This window comes from Muscardinus avellanarius, assembly GCF_963383645.1.
Source record: "Muscardinus avellanarius genome assembly, chromosome: 3".
NCBI classification, from domain to species: Eukaryota; Metazoa; Chordata; class Mammalia; order Rodentia; family Gliridae; genus Muscardinus; species Muscardinus avellanarius.
The window spans coordinates 65016343-65036286 of NC_137788.1; the positions used below are offsets into that span (position 1 = coordinate 65016343).

General features: G+C 34.7%; 1 protein-coding gene across 1 annotated transcript in view; it reads left to right on the forward strand.

Annotated features, from left to right (window-relative positions):
- The window catches only part of LOC308259630 (serine/threonine-protein kinase TNNI3K), a gene marked incomplete at both ends in the record, with an annotated part of 287025 nt that overhangs the window by 67776 nt on the left and 199305 nt on the right, over positions 1–19944 (forward strand). The window contains 2 exons of the mRNA XM_080690775.1: positions 9644–9742; positions 15419–15557. Of these exons, the coding sequence (XP_080546901.1) occupies positions 9644–9742; positions 15419–15557 (238 nt within the window). The remainder of the gene's footprint in view (positions 1–9643; positions 9743–15418; positions 15558–19944) is intronic.

The window sequence follows — 19944 nt, forward strand, 5'->3', positions numbered from 1 at the left end:
TGCAACTTAGTGAGATCCTGGAAAATAAAAAATAAAAAAAAGAATAAAAATAGGGCTGGGGTGAAGTTCACAGGTAGAAAGGTAGAATGCTCCTGTGTTCAATCCCCAGTACTGAGAGAGAGAGAGAGAGAAAGAGAGAGAGAGAGAGAGAGAGAGAGAGAGAGAGAGAGAGAGAGAGAGGGAGAAATGAGTCATTATGTCAAATCCATACTCAAAGAAGCTAGTTGGCCTCAAGGATAACTCATACCAATTGTATTTTTGTATTTTATCAAATATATACTAACAAATGTGTGCAGAGATGGATTCATAAAGAGGTTATGTGTTATGCATGTTATACATGTTAGGAGAGCCACCACCCCAGGAAACTGAGCATGATACTATATTCACATTTTGGGTATCATCTTCTTTGAAGAGCAAGGAAAACCAATCAGTAGACAAGGTGGTAATTTTTAAAAAACTAACAAATCTTGTCTGTGGAACAGTGATTTTCTGCATGTGTTGTCTGGGTTTCTAGGGTTTCAGTGGTACCTTGGAGGTCATGTTCAGAGCAAGAAGGTTCTATAGGTCCATGGCCTCTATAACCAAGTGCCACCCAACCAATTTTATCACAGAACTTATGCTAAGTCCAGGGTTCAATGAATAATAATTTTAACACTATTTGAAATGTTTGAAAACTGTAATCATAGAACATTGGTTTTGGCTATAGCAGTATAATATATCATAATGCACTTGCCTTTATTTACTATGCCTGTGATTAGGATTTAGATGCCTCCAATTGAGGCCCATCTACTTATTTCTTGTCCTTTTCTGTTTCTAAAGCCAAATCTATATGAACATATGAATACCGTGCTTCTTCTTATTTTTATTTAAAACTTCCATTATGACCACCTTGCACTTACCTTAGCATAGTTTAACATAATCAATGAAACAGTTAATTCATTTACCACCATGTGCCTACTGTTTTCTGTCCTGATAATACATCTCTGACTAAATGTTGTAAGCTATTCATTTTAATAAATTCCTTCTCTAGAAAGAAAATAATCTAGAATTGACTTCTATATTTGTCAAAGCATTGTGTTTCATAATCAGTTAAAATACTTTTTTTTTTTTCAGTACCAGGGATGGAACCAAGGGGCATTATACCTCCGAGTTACACTCCCACTCCTATATTTTTCATCTTTTTTTTTTTTTTTTTGAAACAGCATCGCACTGAGTTGCAGAGGGCCTTGCTAAATAGCTGAGCTGTCCACGAACTGAGATCCTCTGGTCTCTGCCTACTGAATGCTGGGATTACAAGCGTGTGCCAACACACCTGGGTTAATCAGTTAAAATACTTTTATAACTATTGATGTACCAGTTTCATCGTGTCCCAGATTCTAAAATTTTTACAGACCAACATTCAATTTTATTGTTAAATAAAGGGCCTGTAGGGTAAAATTGATTGCCCAGCTCTGTTGGCCTAAAATGAATTAAGGTAGTATCTTGTAGTTCATCAAATAGTTTTCTGGATTTAATTAATAAGGGAGTTCAAAAAAAGGGAGAACCAAATATTCTATACATGTGCTTGTAACAGTACTAACCCTTGAACCTGAGACTTAATTGTTCATGTTGTTCTTCTTTGTTTTTAAATTACAGCTGCTGGGAATTCATTAATTATTGATATATGTTTTAGAGGATTCTTATTACTTGTCCTTATCTAAGAGGCAGTATCTTATGTATTCCTTCTTATGTTCTATTGGTTAACTCCAACTCACCTTCAGCGTGTCATTTTTAATGTAATTTTTCAAGTGGAGGCAAATCACTCTCATTTTCAAAATGCTTTGGCAGAAGACCTTCTTTTGAAAAAATAGAGGGAACAGGTGACTTTGGTGAAGAAAAGTTGTGAGAAAGCTAATTGAGAGGTGTGACTTGAATTCCTCTGCTATTGTGAGATTCAGGCTGTTGGGGGGGGGGTGCTGGCGGGAGGGAGCCAAACTTTCACTCCGATTTCAATTCTCAACAATTGCAATAGAGTGGAAAATGTGGGTCCTGTAGCAAGCTATATAAATAAATCTCATGAGAAAAAAAATTGTGGCTTTTGAAATGCATAGAACATTATGTGTTCATAACAGTGAACATTGAAAACCTGTGTTCTCAGCCAGGGATTTTAAAATAAGGCCTTTACATAAGGAAATGACAAGGGAAAAAAGTATATATCTAAAGAAGCACATAGCACAGCAAGATGATTAATTGGAAGGCTCAGAAAAATTTGCCCCAGTTTTCTTAAAAATCTCTCCTGTGGACTATCTATCTTGATAGGCTTTCCTTTGGTCTCTTCCTTTTTAGATAATTCTTTTCTTTCCTTTTCTCGCTCCCTTCCATCACACTTTTTAAACTATAAATATACCATAAATATCTCCTAATACTTCAGTGTAATCACATTATTTCCTGGTTTTAGCTATCACCTCTATACAATAAAACCACCTGAATCTTCAGCTTCTTCCTCTTCCTATTTCTCCTTGCCCTTCATCCATCAGCTTTCCCCTCACTTTATCAACACTTCCTGAGAAGTGATGTAAGTTTCAATAACCAGTGGAGTTTAACACAAATGTTCACGTGTGCACGCACACACACACACACACACACACACACCTCTAAACTTCTACAATTTTAAAATTATGAAGTTTCTCTTTAATATATTTGATAATATTATATGTTGAAAAATCTAAGTCATTTTAAGACCAAATTTAATTTTAGCCTGAGATAATAAGAGAAAAATCATATAAAAGGACCTAATTTCTATGACAGCCTGAAGAAACTATTTTCAAATAGATTTTTGTACTCAACTACTTAATTGGAGCTATGTCAGGAAAAAATACAAAATATTAAGCTCATGTTATAAGTAAAAATTTCTGTAACTACATGATATAAAGGGCTCTCATCTAACATTTAATAGATGTAAAGGAGTATACATATAATTATTATGTTTTACATGCATATGTTTATATATACACATGTATAAATATATATATGTTTAATATATAGGTTTATATATACATACATACATATGTTCAAAATATAAAATCCTACAGAAAGCCGGGCATGGTGGCGCACGCTTGTAATCCCTGCGCTTGGGAGGTGGAGACAGGAGGATCACACAGGTTTGAAACCAGCCTAGGTGGCTTAAGAAACCCTGTTTCCAAATAAAAATATAAAAAAAGAGGTCTGTAAGTGTAACCAGGAGGTAGAAGGGCTTCCAGGAACCCCAGTACCACACACACACACACACACACACACACACACACACACACACACACATCCTACAGAAAATTGAGCATTTAGTCAAAAGGAGGGTTTAGTAATTCTAAAGCAAATGTCAAATGCTACCATCTTCAATGCTTTCTAAGTAATATAAGCCTTCAATACAAATGGATAAGCAATGATGGGTAATTTAAATTGACATTATTTTTTATTTACTCATTTGGAAACTTGAGAATTATGTTCAAATATTGATTAACTGTTACCAGCCAAAACATCTTTTAGTGTTGGGTGTGAACATCGTAAACTGCCAGAAGAAATTGGAAGAAACTAGCTAAAAAGTGATTAACCAAAAAGAAAAACTGTAGGTAGGTGATGATTCCTCACTTTGTAAATTCTCAAAGTAGACAAAGCTTTATTACCGTTGTAGTTTTTCCTTTCAGGATTCCTCTCGTATGGTCTCCACTTGTTGACATCTCTATCATTCATTCTTTCATATATTTTCATAATGTTTCTACCATCTTAATATTTCTAAGATGAATTTTCAGTTTCCAAGTTAATACTTGTACTTCAGCCTATTTTATCATTATCTGCACATGAGAGTGACTATACACTCTAGTTCTGAAGTGATGAGGATCCAGAGTTTTGGGGGTTTTTTTGTTTGTTTTTGGTATCGAGGATGTAACCTAGGGGCATTCTACCTCCAAGCTACAACCCCAGTCCTATTTTTTAGTGTTTTTTATTTCTTGAAACAGGGTCTCAATGAATTGCGAAGGGCCTCCCTAAGTAGCTGAGGCTTTCAGTGAATGGCAACCCTCCAGTCTCTCTGCCTCCGGAATGCTGGGATTACAAGGGTGCGCCACCACGCCCTGTCAACCCAGAGGTTTTAACATGGGTGTTCACAATGTTCCTTTTATGAGATATTTCTTTACCTTGGCAGATAGCTCAGTGCCTAATATCTTGCCCTTGACCAGGAGTACCTCTCACAGGAAACTTGTTCACATTGGCATACCACTTGTGACTCTTGTCTGACCAATTTCTATTTTGTTCCTACCAAGATAGCTATTTTCTGATTGAGAAAAAAACAGATTTGATTTGTCAGTCAGATGGAACAGAGGGGATCACACACATGAAATTTTAAAAAACGATTATTACTTATAGATCCAAAAGGAGAGAGAGCAGCACATCTCACAGGATCAATGGGAAATACGGAACGATGCAAGCATACATGCTCAACCACAGAGTAGGGAGTGATAGGGGGATGGGAACAGTGGGGGACCAGGGTGTCTTCTTGGGAGAATTCTTATTGGTGGGTTTAGAGCAAGCGGGCTTTAGTTGAGGAGTCATGTGATACTCAGAGGTGGTTGCTCCTGCATATCTGCTGCTCAGTTCACATGATGTATAGACAACAGAGGGTCAGATCAAGCATATTGTATCAAGCTGTTTTGTAGAGAAAGAGTCACCTGGTTATGGATACATGTGGAAGTTACCTGAATTGACTTTACTGGGACTGGGGGAAGTCAGAGAATTAGAAATTGTATCATCCCTGCTTGTGGTATAATAAAGCCTATCTTTTATTCCAAATGGATCCAAAGTCAACATAAAATTAAAAGACTTCACTAAAGACCAAAAAGTACCCATGAGAATGGGCAAATAGGAGGCCTGTGATACCATTTTCCAGAGACATTTATCCAGAGTGTTGAGGTCTGAGGCCAGAACTCAGTGTACTAAGGAGGGAGTGAGGACATGTGGATAAAATGTGAAGATAACTCTTCAACAAAGATTATGTAAATGTTAAGAATGAGGGCAATAGTTCAAAGAGACCGCCATTAGAAGAGATTATTAAATGTTAGCACCGGAATTCACTGTAAAAATATCAAGTCAAAATCAATTTCATATTAATATTTTTGGGATCTTTTCTGAAATGATGAGGCATGGGCATCTTAAAATAGTTTTTCATTAAAGCTTTGCTATCACAGGTTTTTCATTAAATGAAAATAAGTATCTTCCTAGTATAGACTCATTTTTCTGCTCTTCATCTCAATAATAAAGGTTAGATCCATGCCTACAGAAGAGAAAACCATAGCTTTAAACAAACTATAAATCTTAAGGAAAACATTGGTATAAGCAGGAATTTGAAAACTCCAAAGAAGTAATAGGAAATGAAGTAAGTAAAGAAAAATTTCTTAAGTAAAGAGAAATTTAATTTTGCATTGAAGAGTTTTATTTAAGGTCTACTAGGTAGTATAAGTCACTATATTTAATTTTGGTAATTTCAGCTAAGATTGATTGCCATTTTATTTCATCTAGAATTTACCTTCATTTACTTTCTATTCCATGGAACATTTAATTTCTCTTTATATGCTCATTCTTTTTTTCCTTCCATCCTGTCCAATGAATTTTTTAAGTTTAAAGAAAAGAGGATAGCTAAATAGGGCCAAGTCAAATAAGTTAAAATCATATGATACGAAACACATTTATCAAGCACAAATAGTGAGAGCCTTTGCTTCTATATCATTTATGCTTAGACTGGGTATTCGAATGGTGAGGTCTGGCTATTTTAGTTAGAAGGGTCAAATTCCAGTGCTTCCGGTGAAAACCTTCTTGCCTGGAGTTAAAACTTTTTGTACTTCACTGATAAACACTTAGAATGTAAAAAGTTGAATTTTATATAATAGTGGCTTGATTGTAGTGATAATTAATGAAAATATTATGTTGTGAATAGTATTTGTATAGACATACAGAGAGATGATCAATATAATGAAACATTTGCAGGAAGTTTTCACAGGAGAATATGAAATCTGAATTGGCTTTGATATTGGCTATGTAGCTGCCAGAAAAAGTATAGAAAAGACATTTTAGAAAGAGAAAACAAAAGGTATAAATGAGTGTTTAAATCACAACCTGGATACTGAAGTTGATTCACTTGGATATTTTTAGGAATCAACTGGTAAATAGAAATATCTGTAAAGGGTAATTTAAAGAGTGATTGCCCTACTATCAAATTAAAGAGCTCTGATCTATTTTCTGTGCTCATCAAACAACCACTTAATGGAAAGCACTTTATGTTACCTATCTTTCTGTCAGTAAAATGTATTGTTACTAACCCATAGTTGAATCTTTATTCTTTAATATTAATAGAATTATATTGCTTATAGAAATCTAGACATGATATAATTTATATCCCTAAATTGTTTAAAAAGTATTAAGAGCCAGGTTTGGTGGAACATGCTTGTAATCCCAGTGCTTGGGAGGCTGAGACAGGAGGATTGCACAGGTTTGAAGCCAGCCTCAGCTACTTAGTGGGGCTCTCAGCAACTTAGTGAAACTCTGTTTCCAAATAAAATATAAAATAGGTCAGGAGTGTAGCCCAGAGGTAGAGGCCCCTAGGTTCCATCCCTAGGACCAAAAAAAAAAAAGAAAGAAAGAAAGAAAGAAAAAGTATCCAGATATTCTTTCTGTGATAGACTTGTTTCTAGTTTTTACTAGTAGTTTTGTTATTGTTCTTTGAGAAAAAAGTTAAGATTATGTATTTGCTCAAAATCATTGAAACAATATGATATAAATTCTACAAGAATCTTAGTGAGATAATGCATTTCTAACTCTAATCATAGTTCCTGCCATGAAGAAAACACTTGCATATTGCTGAATTTAAAATAAATGCTCAATAAATGTTTGTTGAACTAAATTATTTAAATTTTCTATCATAAAACTGGTTACTATTATTTATGGTTAAACTCCTTTATGCCTTTTATTTTTTATTTTTTATTATTTGTATTTATTTACTTTTTTTTTTCCAGTACAGGGGCTTTAGCACATGAGCATTCTACCTATGAACTATACCTCCAGGCCTACTTTTTTTTTTATTTTGAAACAGGGTCTCACTAAATTGCAGAGGGTCTCACTAAGAGCTGAGTCTGGCAGTGAACCTGTGATCCTTCTGTTTCAGACTTCCAAGTATTGGGATCACAAGCCTCCGCCATCACACCCAGCTCCTTTATAGCTTTTATGACAATAGCTCTATCTCCCAAATTTCCACTTTTATTAAAAATATAGTTCATTTCAATGATTATTGGATATCTATCATATACCTACCTAGTAGTGAATAAAGTGAATTCAGTCTAACTTCATGAGGCTTTCTACAGTAGAAGGAATGTGATCTTGATTTACTAACATTTTTCAGGCTCTAGACTAAGGGAAGTATGATAAAATAACTTAATGGCTATCGTATTAAATCTAAGTTTTTATATAAGTGCACTTGTCTTAGCCCACATGACAGGCATATTTGTATATCAAATATACTATATTCCTTTAAGAGCTCTAAGAGACATTCTTTTTATAATGACTCTAAAAATCATAACAATGAATAACTGTATTCTATTCAGATAAGTAAAATTATATAATTTCAAAATACATTGTTTCAATGGTTAAATATTTCCTTAAATTTTGAAACAAACTAAAAAAAGCCTACAGTTCAATAATGACTCTGTGTGGTTTCATTAAAACTTACATTTTGACAGTTTCTCAGAAGGCCAATGCTTCATAATTAATGAATGTTCAGCCAAAAATTTGACCTTCTGAGTGACTGAATAAGTGCAAACTTAAGAGGAAAAAATTTTACTTTTGACTATTTATTGAAGCCTAGGAGTACTTATCTTTTAGAATGAAAGTAAGTTATGGAGCCATGCCTAAGAAAGTGGCTTTATATGTGAACATTTGAAAGTCATTTTTAACAATAAAAATTCATGCTGTCTCTATTATGCTATATTTAAAATAAGAGAAATTGTAAAAAGCTTCATCTACCCTGATCATTAGTGGCCTCCTGTTAAGGTTCCTGAGACTGAATTCCCAGGCATCTGAAACCTCAGATACCAGATACTTGATCTAATGGCTTTGGCAGTCATTTCCAAGCTGAATCTACAGAGCCTCTACAGACAGATGGCTTTCTCCTCTCTGGAATTAAGTCAGTTGGTTCATTTACTTAAAGGTTAGCATTAACTAAATCATGTTTGCAGGAGTGTCCTCATGAAACAAATGCTGAAGTCAAACAGACTTGGACTTAAATTCCAGTTCTCCCTCTCACTAGCTGATTAATGTCAAATATGTTCTGGCCTTTCTGAGAGTCAGTCTCTTTCATTGTGATTATTATTTTTATTATTATTATTATTATTATTTGTATGTGTGGTACTGAGAATTGAACCTAGGGACATTCAACCTCTGAGCTATATCTCCAGCCCTAATTTTTTACTTTGATTTTGAAACAGGATCTCACTAGATCTCACTACTTATTGAGACTATCCTTGAACCTGTGATCCTCCTGTTTCAGCCTCTCAAATGTTGGGATTAAAATATAAACCATCAAGCCCAGCTCTTCACCTTTAAAACTGGAGATTAGTGTCTGTCTTTCTGTGTTTTGGTATGAAACAAAGTTAGACTCTTAAGTACAATGGACCATAGATGTGCTTACTTTAGTGCCTGGTATATAATATTCTCTTAATAAATGTTAGTTGTGGTTTCATTTTTTGGTTAGGAAACAACTAACTTTGCACATTATATAATGTACTGACCACTACTCAACAACATCGAAATATAAGCAAAAGCATTGTTCTGAGAATTATAGTTGCATATGTACCTGCCTATATTTTTTGGATCCAAACATTTCAGATGTTTCAAGTTAATTTAATTCATTATGAATTTTGTATGACAATTAAAATCAACTCTAAAACTATCCTTCTGATTAATGTTATTGAAAAAAGTATGTAAAATATTTTGCTTCATACATGCTCATTCATTTAATCATCCATTTATTTACCTATTTAGGTATTGTAACAGGGATTTAAGCATCTGTTAATTGGACAGAAGAGAATTTCTGTCTGAGGAAATAATGTGAAGAACAACATTAAAGTAGAAAGCTGGATCCAGTTTGACTATCCATTTGAGAGTAATGTAAAAATATGTTTAAAAGGATACCATCAAGCCAGGTGTGGTGGCACACACTTGTAATTCCAGTACTTAGGAGGCTGAGACACTCTGGAGGAATGAAAGTTCTCAGCCAGTCTTAGTTACTTAGTGAGACTCTGTTTCAAAATAAAGAATACAAAATAGGGTTGGAAGTGTAGCTCAGAGGTAGAATGCCCCTGGGCTCCATTCCCAGTACCACAAAAATAAAATAAAAGGATGCCATCAAGTTGAGGGGAATTTAAATGCTTTATGAAGTGTCTAATTTCTGTTTTCTAGTCAAAAGCAAAACTTGGGAAGTTTGTGGGAAGAAAGATAGAAGAAAGTTGAATATCATGATAGGACACTTGAGCAGCTCATGCAGGGCATTTGATAGTATGCTAACTTTTGAAAGTATATATGCCCCACCCTCAAAGAGCTTCCTAACCAGGATCCCTGTCTTGTCCAGGCGGCTGATGTGTTATTGCAACATGGAGCTAATGTCAATGTTCAAGATGCGTTTTTTTTCACTCCACTGCACATTGCAGCCTACTATGGGCATGAACAGGTAAGTCTAATGGGAGTTCTAAGACCAGGGGACTGCAAGAATTTAATTTCTTCTTTGGTAGGGAGTAAGTAGGATACCAGAGCGACTTCAGATAATGGAGGAGAAACTCCAGTGGATCCAGAGAGATCGTCTAGGGGAAGGGAATGGAGAGGAAGATTCAACGAAGGAATCACTTTCATTAACTTTAGTACATATGTAAGAATACCAATGTCAATCTAAGTGCCCTGTATGGGGAAGAGAGGAAATGGGGAGGAAACTGGGGGAAAGATCACCAAATTCTGTTGTGTATGTATGCCATTGTAACTATGAACTACATTAGGATGTAAGAGTAAAATGCACCAATAATAGAATAAAATAAAAATAAAATAATATATGCTTTTATTTAAAAATGTATGCCAGGTTTATGTTCAGTTCTGCCTTCAAGAAATGATATTTAAGACTTTTAAAATTTATTTATATCCATATTCATATCACTTGCATCCTTGAGGAGTGTGTAGATCCATATAAACATTACGGCTGCTGTGTTACTGTCCCCCCACCCCGCTATTTTAATATACAAAGGGAGCTGGGCATGGTGGCACACACATGCAATCCCAGTACTTGGTAGGCTGACATAAGAGGATAACAGGTTCAAAGCCAGCCTTAGCAACTTTGTGAGGCTTTCAGAAACTGAGACCCTATTTCCAAATAAAAAATAAAATAAGTCAGGGGGTATATCCCAAAGGTAGAAAGCCCCTGAGTTCCATCCTCAGTAACACACACACACACACACACACACACACACACGTGAAAGAGTGCATAGATACACATGCAACCACAGGAGGCAGTGAGCCTGGATTTTAAAAATCCCTGCATAGCTTTATGACCATGTGTAGGTTAATAATCTCTCTGATATTTATTTTTTCATCTGTAAAATATATAAAACATTAAGATGTAATCTTACAGGGATGCTCTTACAACAAAAAAAATTGTTAAGCAAATGGTCAAAATATATCACCATGGTGGCTCTGATAGCAAAATAAACAAATCATGAAGGCTCTTCCAACAGTTCTCTGAAAAATTAGGACTTTCAGGAACTTCATTTCTTCTTTTCTGCTGTCATGAGATAATGAAGGTGAAAAATATCTCTTGAAAATTTGCTCACTATTAAATTTCTAGGCACTCTGAATTGTAGTTAAAAGGAGCTTTGCAGATGTGATCTAGTTAAGGATTTTAAGATGGGGATATCATTTTGGATTGTTCATTAGGCCTAATGATTTGCAAGGGTTAATATGAAAGGGGAAAGAAAATTAAGATAAGTATGAGGAAATATGACAATGGACCAAGAGGCTAAAGTGATACAAGAAAGGGACCAGAAGCTAAGGAATGGGGGAAGCTTCTAGAGGCTGAGAAGACAAGGAAAGGGAAGCCCCCAGGGAAAACACAAACCTTTGTTGTTATTATTTTTAAACTTTCCCCCACCCCTAAAATTAGCTGTCACTTGTTTTTGACTATGAAGCTCAGTCAGAGCAGGTAGCATGTCTGTGGTACCCAGTTATATCTGATCCCAAAACCCATATTCATTCTGTTGTGCCAGAGCACCCCTTGTTATTTCTCTTCAATCAGTGAAATCATAAAATCCAGCAATTTGCCTAAATGGTTAAGTGAGAATTTAAGATAATGTGTTCTCCAAAGTCCATTGATTTTTAATCTTACCATAATGTAGATAAAATTTTTATATATTACTTTCAAACACTGCTCTTTAGCTATTCTCAAGAAACTTGAAAGAACCAAATATAACCAAGCTATGAGTGTAATTGCATAGCCAAACATAACAGGGTGTCTTTGAACACCTCGTTTTCATTCTCCCATATTTAGTCTTTCCTGGCTCATTCATTTATGGAGATTTATGCATTCTCAACTTTCTAGAGTACTGTCTGAGAGGCACAGGTTGAAAAGTAAATTTTATGTTCCTGTGCTATTCTAGCTATTGTGTCTTTATTTCTTTGCCAGTTTGCATGTGTTTGGACATGCATGTGCTGTGAAGCATGACCTAGAGGTAGGAAAGATGGCTCATCTCACCAATGTGCTGCTGAGAGTGCACTGGAATGCCCTGGAGAGCCAGGCACTGAAAATAGGTTTTAAAATGCAGGACCCCAAAGCCCAAGTGATGGAAAAATCCCATACTGCTCTGCCTCCAGGATATGGACAGGATACATATGATGCGTGTTGTTTGTAGAGTCATCTTCTTTGGTGATTAACCTCATAACCCAGCAGAAAGATAAAGAGCCTCAATGCATTTTGGGTAGAGAGCTAAATTTGTTTTCTTTCCCTGAAAATATAGTCACAGTCTTATAAAATTATGCTAAAATGTGGATGGCCCTTTTATGATAAGGGACTCACTTTCTGTGCTTGCAAAGGCAGCATATAAGTAATTTATGAAGGCTATTGTCATTTGCTAAAATATGCTGACATGGAGAATGGTATATTCAATATATAAATGTGCCTAATGTGCCATGTTCCTTGCCATTTGTTTATTTACTTATCTTTAAGTGGGAGAATAGATGTTTCGTACCAAGAACTATATTTCCTAGGTATGTAATAATAGTGCTTAATAGACAATCGATTCCAGAGCTAGTTTAAATATGTCCATTATAAAGTCACATAATCAGAATTTATGGAGTTTGCATAAGTGGAAATGTCTTTTTATGAGTGCAAGGCTCTTGAGACTAAACCCTACTCTTCTGATTTTTCCTAAATTAAGTCTTGATCTGTCTATGAGACAACAAAAGGATAAAATACACATGTATGTTCCTCCATCGTGCTACCACTTTTACTAATAGTTATTGATAGCCAGGCATTTTTGAGTGCTTTAGATCTAATAACTTATTTGATCCCCACAATAACTCTGTGAGGTAGAACTGTTATCATCCCTATCCTAGTAATAAAGAAACTTGAGTATTAAAATAGTAAATAAGCTGTTCAAGTGACATGGCTAATAATAAGGCCAAATTCCAGAATCCTTGAGCTTCCCTACTTTGCTGAGTAGAAAAGCATTTCTCCATATCCCACCCAGATACTACTTTGACTAGAGTGTCTTTCAAATGTCTATCTCATTATTTTTTTTAATTTTTGTCTTTTTAGAACTGGGGATCAAACCTAGGGTCCTGCACTTGCAAAGCAAGTGCTTTGCTACTTATCTGCCCCCCCCCCCAGTTCCTCTATCTCATTATTTATATAGCACATTTTGTATATTTATCTGGCACTGGAATTAAACCCAGAGATATTCATCCTCTGAGCTATACTCCAGCCCTTTTAATTTATTTACTTTTATTTTGAATCATAATATCAATAAATTGCTAGGGCTGGCCTTAAACCTGTAATCATCAAATGTGTATCATTTATTTTTTATTATTTTTGTGCATCATATTGAAAATGCCATACATTAAGGCTGTGCTTGGTGCCCCCTCCAAGCCTAACTTTCCCTTCCCCCTCCCAACAATGAGTTTCCAGGTTAACCATGCTACATTCATACTTTTACACATATTCGGATGTAGCTCCTCCATTAATCAACCTCAGCCTTCTTTATCTCTTACCCTTCCCTTTCAGCTTTGCTGAAATTTCCCTTCATTATATGGAGTCCCTCTGGTATTCCTTAGTCCCTACTTTGGGCATATTAAAGAAAACATATATCCCTTCTCTTTCTGTGCCTGGCTGATCTCACTTAACATAATGTTCTCCAGGCCTTTCCATCTTCTTGTGAATTACATGATTTTGTTCTCCTTTATAGCTGAGTAGAATTCCATTGTGTGTATTTCCCATAATTTTGTAATCCATTCATCTGTTGAAGGGGACCTGGATTGGTTCCATATTTTGGCTATTAAGAATTGTGCTGCTATGAACTTGGGTATGTATATGTTACTGTAGTCCTCTGATTTCAACCCTTTTGGAACAATACCCAGGAGTGGTATAGCCAAATCATATGGTGGATCCATTTCCAGCTTTCTAAGGAATCTCCACACTGATCTCCATAGCAGCTGAACTAGTTTGCACTCCCATCAACAGTGTAAAAGAGTTCCTCTTTCCTATCATATTCTTGAGTACTCTCTACCTAAGACATGTTTATTTGCTGCTGAATAGGAAAAGTCAAAATATTTATAGATCTTGAATTGACTTTTGGGTTCACAGGTCAACTGTGGGCCATTCCTGTTATTTAAATGACACAGACATCCTGACTTACTTTTTAGAATCACTGAGGTTATTTTGAAATTCTCAGGAAAGTCAATGTCAGGTTAGGGAAACTACTTACTAAGTTTCTATGCCAGTATGTAAAATGATTCATAGTAGTTCAATACATTATTTGAAAGGACCCAGAAAAATAGCAAGTGTTTCACCATATCATCTTTAGGATGTGAATCTTAGCTAACAGGGGAAGGTGATGGGGCTACTGGCTATATCTCCATAACTCACAGGTCCAGAAAAGGATCCAGAGCTCTAGTATCAATAGGACTAGAGTGGCCTGTGTATAAAGCTGGGATAAAAATCAAGACTCAAGGGAAGTTTGGCTAGAAGGAGAATTTGAAAAATATTGTTTGGAGAAGATTATGGCTGCTTTTAGGAAGGGTTACTTATCTATAATTGAGACTGACATTGTGCAATTGACAAGAGTTACTACTAAAGAATGGTCATGGTAAAAGAAGGTTGCAAAGCCAAAATTTGTAGAGGTTTTCTTTTTCAGTTTCTTCATATCTTATCTAGTGTTCATGATAATTCTGAAACAGAAATGGTAAATAATATTATCTCAATTCACCAGTAAAAATATAAAAATCACACAGAACATATACTATCAAGCATTGTGCTGAGCACATTAAATATATTATCTCATTTGATTCTCACAGCAACCCATGAGATAAGTCTTATTATCATTTCCACATTACCTATGAAGACACTTAGATTGTGACTAGTTAAATTTTCTCAAGGTAACAAAGCTAATATAAAAGTACATACATAAATAAAATTATAATTCTAGGCCTCTCTTACTCTGGACCTTAACTCTAAGTCTTATTATATTGCCACTGAACTTTAAAAAAAATATTACAAGGCTGGGCATGGTGGCACATGCTTGTAATCCCAGAATTTATAACAGGATCACTAGTAGACAGTGTTGGTTGCTTAAGCAAAATTATCATTTCAACTATTACTTCATGCCACACATTTTTCTTTGCTTGAAGATTTATGACTTTCTTCCACAGTTAAGCCTTCTCCTAGAGTTTGTGGAAGTTTTAGGAAAAAAAATTCCTGAATTTAAAAAAATGCTCTTATTTCAAAAGGTAGAGAATTACCTTACTTTTCTCTAGAGATTTTTGTTTGTAATGCCTGGAGCACTGAAACTGTCTCTACCATGAGACATTCAGCCAGCTTGAGAAGCCAGACAGAATAGAGTGATAGAAAGAATGTAAGTTCTGACAGTGCCACTCAGCTATTGTATTAATCAATCCTGGAATTGCTCCAGTATTCAACTTATAGTTAATCTAAGAGTAAATTCCATATCATTCAACCCAGTTGAGTTAGGATTCTCTATTATTTTGAGGTCAAAATAACCTGAGAAAAGACCTTAATGATATATGTTCTATATTTCTGTAGCCTTATGATATTGTTTGACTCCTTGCAATAATATCCAATGAATGGTTTCTTTAGGTAACCCGCCTCCTTTTGAAATTTGGCGCTGATGTAAACGTAAGTGGAGAAGTTGGAGATAGGCCTCTCCACCTAGCATCTGCAAAAGGATTTTTTAATATTGTAAAGCTTCTGATGGAAGATGGGAACAAAGCAGATGGTAAGAGTATATATTTAGGACACCTTTGCTCTGTTTTATTTTATGTACACTTATGCTTTTCTTATTAAAGAACAAACTTGAAGTTGACTAAACCTATAGTCATCTGCTGATTTGTTTCACAAATCAAAATTTCTTTTTAAGATATATTTATTAAGTCTACAATAAAATCCTTTTTTACATATTTCAGCTCAATCCTGAACATATTATATAACCTAGTAAAAGTATGGAATTTACTTAAGTTAGTCCTATTTGTTGTTATTCACTGATCTGTTTTTAAAATTGTGGTATAATTTACATATAGAAAATTCTTAAATCTTTTGGGTAGATACCCAGAAGTGGTATTGCTGGATAAAATGGTAAATTTGTTCCCATTCTTCTGAGGATTCTCCATACTGTTTTCTAAAGTGGTTGCACTAATTTGCAATCCCACCAACAATGTTTTAGAGTTTCCACTTCTTCACATCCTTGCCAGCATTTGTTGTTGTTTGTATTTTGAATGATTGCCATTCTAGTTGGAGTTAGGTGGAATCTCAGGGTATCTTTGATTTGCATTTCTCTGATTGCAACATTTTTATGCATTTATTGGCCATTTGAATTTCTTCTTTTGTGAAGTGTCTGTTCACCAAACTACCAAATCAATACATGCGTGTCTATGTTCATAGCTGCACAATTCACCATTGCCAAACTATGGAACCAGCCAAGATGCCCATCAATAGATGAATGGATTACAAAACTGTGGGATATGCATGCAATGGAATTTTACTCTCCCATAAAAAAATACATAATTACCTCATTCTCAGGGAAATGGATGGAACTGGAGGACATTATGCTAAGTGAGGTTAGTCAGTCACAAAAAATAAGAAATCAGAAACTTTCAATAATATGAGAAAGGTAAGAAGAAATGGGTGATAGGAGGAACTCTAGATGAAAAAGGAAATCCTATAGAGGAGCAAATAAGGCAACCTAACTGAGAGGATTGGAGGGGGGAAGAAGGAAACTCTCTAAAGCACAGGATATACTTAAACAAACATACTGATGTCAACCACTAACCAAGTGTGGGAAGGAAGGATGAGGAAGGAATGAGGTGGGATTGGGTAGGGCCTAACTGGGTAATATGTGCATATATGTCTACACAAGTTTTTTTATCCCATTATGATATATGAATACAATATACCAATGAAAAATTTAAAAAAATCTTAAATCTTAAATGTACAGCCTAAAAAATATTTACTCTTGTATACACCCATGTAAAAATCACCCACATTAAAATATGCAATATTTCATCAATTTGTTTCTTTCTTAATTATAGTAAAAATAGCCTTAACCACCAAAGATAATATCTAGCATATTTTCATATATTGCAATAGACTAGTTTTGTTTGTTATTAAAGTTTATATAATTTGGAGACTGGTTTCTTTTTCTCAACAAATTAATTTTTAAATGTATTCATATTACTGGATGAATCATAGTTTTCTCTTTTATATTTCTAAAGATTATATGAATATGCAATAATGGTATTTTTATCTCATTTTAATTTTTCTAGTGTTCTTTTATTACTAGTATAGCTACTAGCAGCATTATTATCTAGGACTTTTTGTGAATATATGTATTTATTTCTCTCGAATAAATATATGAAAGTAAAAGTAAAACTGCTGGACTAATGGGCATTCATATGCTTATCTTTTTAGAAAATTTCCAGATAGTTTTTCAAAGTACTTATAATATATAGCAATATAAAAGAGTTCCATTGGTCCCATTAGTCAATTCAATATTCAGTATAACATTATTATAATTTTTAATAAAGTTTAAGTTTAATCAGTTTGGGGGGAAAGGGTTTAGAATATATGAAGGGACTTCAGATTAAATTACTAGAATAGAATTTTTCTTGTCTTTTTATTTTTTAAATTATAAAGTGAATTTTGAAAAGTTGATTAAAAGTAGAAAATTGAAAATACTCTTACAAACTTTATTTTTTGACACAAATTCACTGAGAGTAACATCTTGCCACTAAATTCTCTCAGGCATATCCAACATTCTTCCATTGACCCCCTAGAGACCTAATTAAAAGCCCAGCTGTAAGAGCTGCTGGCCTTTGCAGCAGGAATGATGCACATTTCCAAAAGGACATGGTTGTCAAACCTGTAGAACTGCCAGTTCCTTGGCCCAAAATTCAGATTAATATTCAGTTAATAAGGCTAATCGATGTTTTCATATACTCAAAAAGAAAGCACAAAGGCTAAGGAGACAAGAGGTTATGGCAGGTCTCAGCTTCCACGCTGGAAACCAGGGTTACTATTTTGTAAAATTTGAAAAGCATAGTTTGCATTGTCTTCTATAAACCATTGTGCAATAACTGACGTATCTCCTCTATAGCATTATTTTAAACAATGCATGTTGTTGAGACACAAGGAATGCCGTTCTTTGGACCTTATTTAAGCAGTCTCTTTCTTTCGGTTAGTTTGGAATAGACAGAGGTACACTTGTGTGAACCACTGAACACATAATTGTGTTTTTGAAGCTGCTTTGCTCTTCCAAGAGGTCAAGAACTGCATCACTTTTTTCTTTCATTACCTATGCCAGCCTCAGCTTTTTATTCTTCTGCACAACTCCAAAGCTCAGTAGTGTCAAAACGAGTGTCATTTATGATCAGCATGTCTTCAGGATCAAAAGACTATTCTGCAAAAAGCTTTGAAATGCGTAGTACATCCATACTCCTCTTACATACCAGCATCATACAATACAATTTTTAATATTTTCTTTCTGTCTTATACAAGTGCTACATGCCTCCTACTCAATCATTTAAAAAAATCAAGACACAGCATGACTCAGACTTCTAAGTACTTTTATTTCCTTCTAGTGCACAGTTGATATTTAAGTCCCCTTTACACTTCAACCAATTGTAAAATGTAAACCGTACAATCTACTTGTCTGATGGACACTGTAGAACTTATTATAAGTTAGTTTACTTATTCTAAAATGTAGCTAAGCCTCAAGATGATTTATTTTAAATATGGACTTTCCTCTGGTAAATGCACGTGAGAGGAAGATTAAATGAATGACCCCAAAAAGAATATAATTTGAAATCTGGTATTTACAGTGTGTTTCCATGGTAACAGAATGTCACAAATGAGAATAGATTCAGGTTACAAAATTGACCAAATGTAATTCTGAAAGCAGACTCTTCAGTTCAGTATGTTTAAAGGCTGACCTATTCAGTAAGGTATGTTTTAAGTGTCTGGTCTGCTTCTTTATACCTCTTGGGGTCAATGAGAAAAAGAGACATGTCATACCTACTGAATGAGATCTTTAAGGCCAAAATATTGCAGAATTTCTTAAGAAAAAATTATGATACAGTCCTTAAAAGTTATCATTTTGTTAAGGTTGAAAATAGAAAAAATTAAATTCAGAAGTTATTTTTAAAAATTTTTTATTGGTAAATTGTATTCATACATCTTAATGGGATGCAACATGGTGGAGACATACATGTACACACCACCCAATTAAGCCCTTACCCAGTTTCCACCCCATTCCCTCCCCCTCCCTCCTTCTCATGTTTGGCTTAGTGATTAACACTGATATGTTTGTTAAAAATATCATGTACATTAGAGAATTTACCTCTTTCTACCACTCATCTCCTCAATTAGGTCACCTTATTTGCTCATTTATAGAATTTCCTTCTTCCTCTAGAGTTCCTCCTTTGACCCATTTTCTCCCTAGCTTTCACATATTAGGAAGAACATTCAATTTCTTATTTTTTTGTGACTGACTAATCTCACTTAACATAATGTCCTCCAGTTTAATCCATTTCTCTGTAAATGATGTAATTGTGCTTTTCTTTGTGTACATGTTCATAGTTTTGTAATCCATTCATCTACTGATGGATATCTTGGCTGGTTCCATAGTTTGGCACTTTTGAATTGTGCAGCTATGAACATGGGTACACATGCATTAGTTTGGTAGTTTGGTTTCCTTTCTTTTGGGTAGATACCCAGAAGTGGTATTGCTGGATCAAATGGTAAATTTGTTCCCATTCTTCTGAGGATCCTCCCTATTGTTTTCCAAAATGGTTGCACTAATTTGCAATCCCACCAACAATGTTTTAGAGTTCCCACTTCTTCACATCCTCACCAGCATTTGTTGTTGTTTGCATTCTGAATGATTGTCATTCTAATTGGAGTAAGATGAAATCTCAGGGTAGTTTTGATTTGCATCTCTCTGATTGCTAATGATGTTGAGTCTTTTTATGTATTTATTTGCCATTTGAATTTCTTCCTTCAAGAATTGTCTATTTAGTTCATTTGCCCAATTTTTGATTGGGTTATCTGTAAAACCATGCAGGAGGAATTATAATACCTTACTTTAAACTATATTTCAAACCCATAGTAAT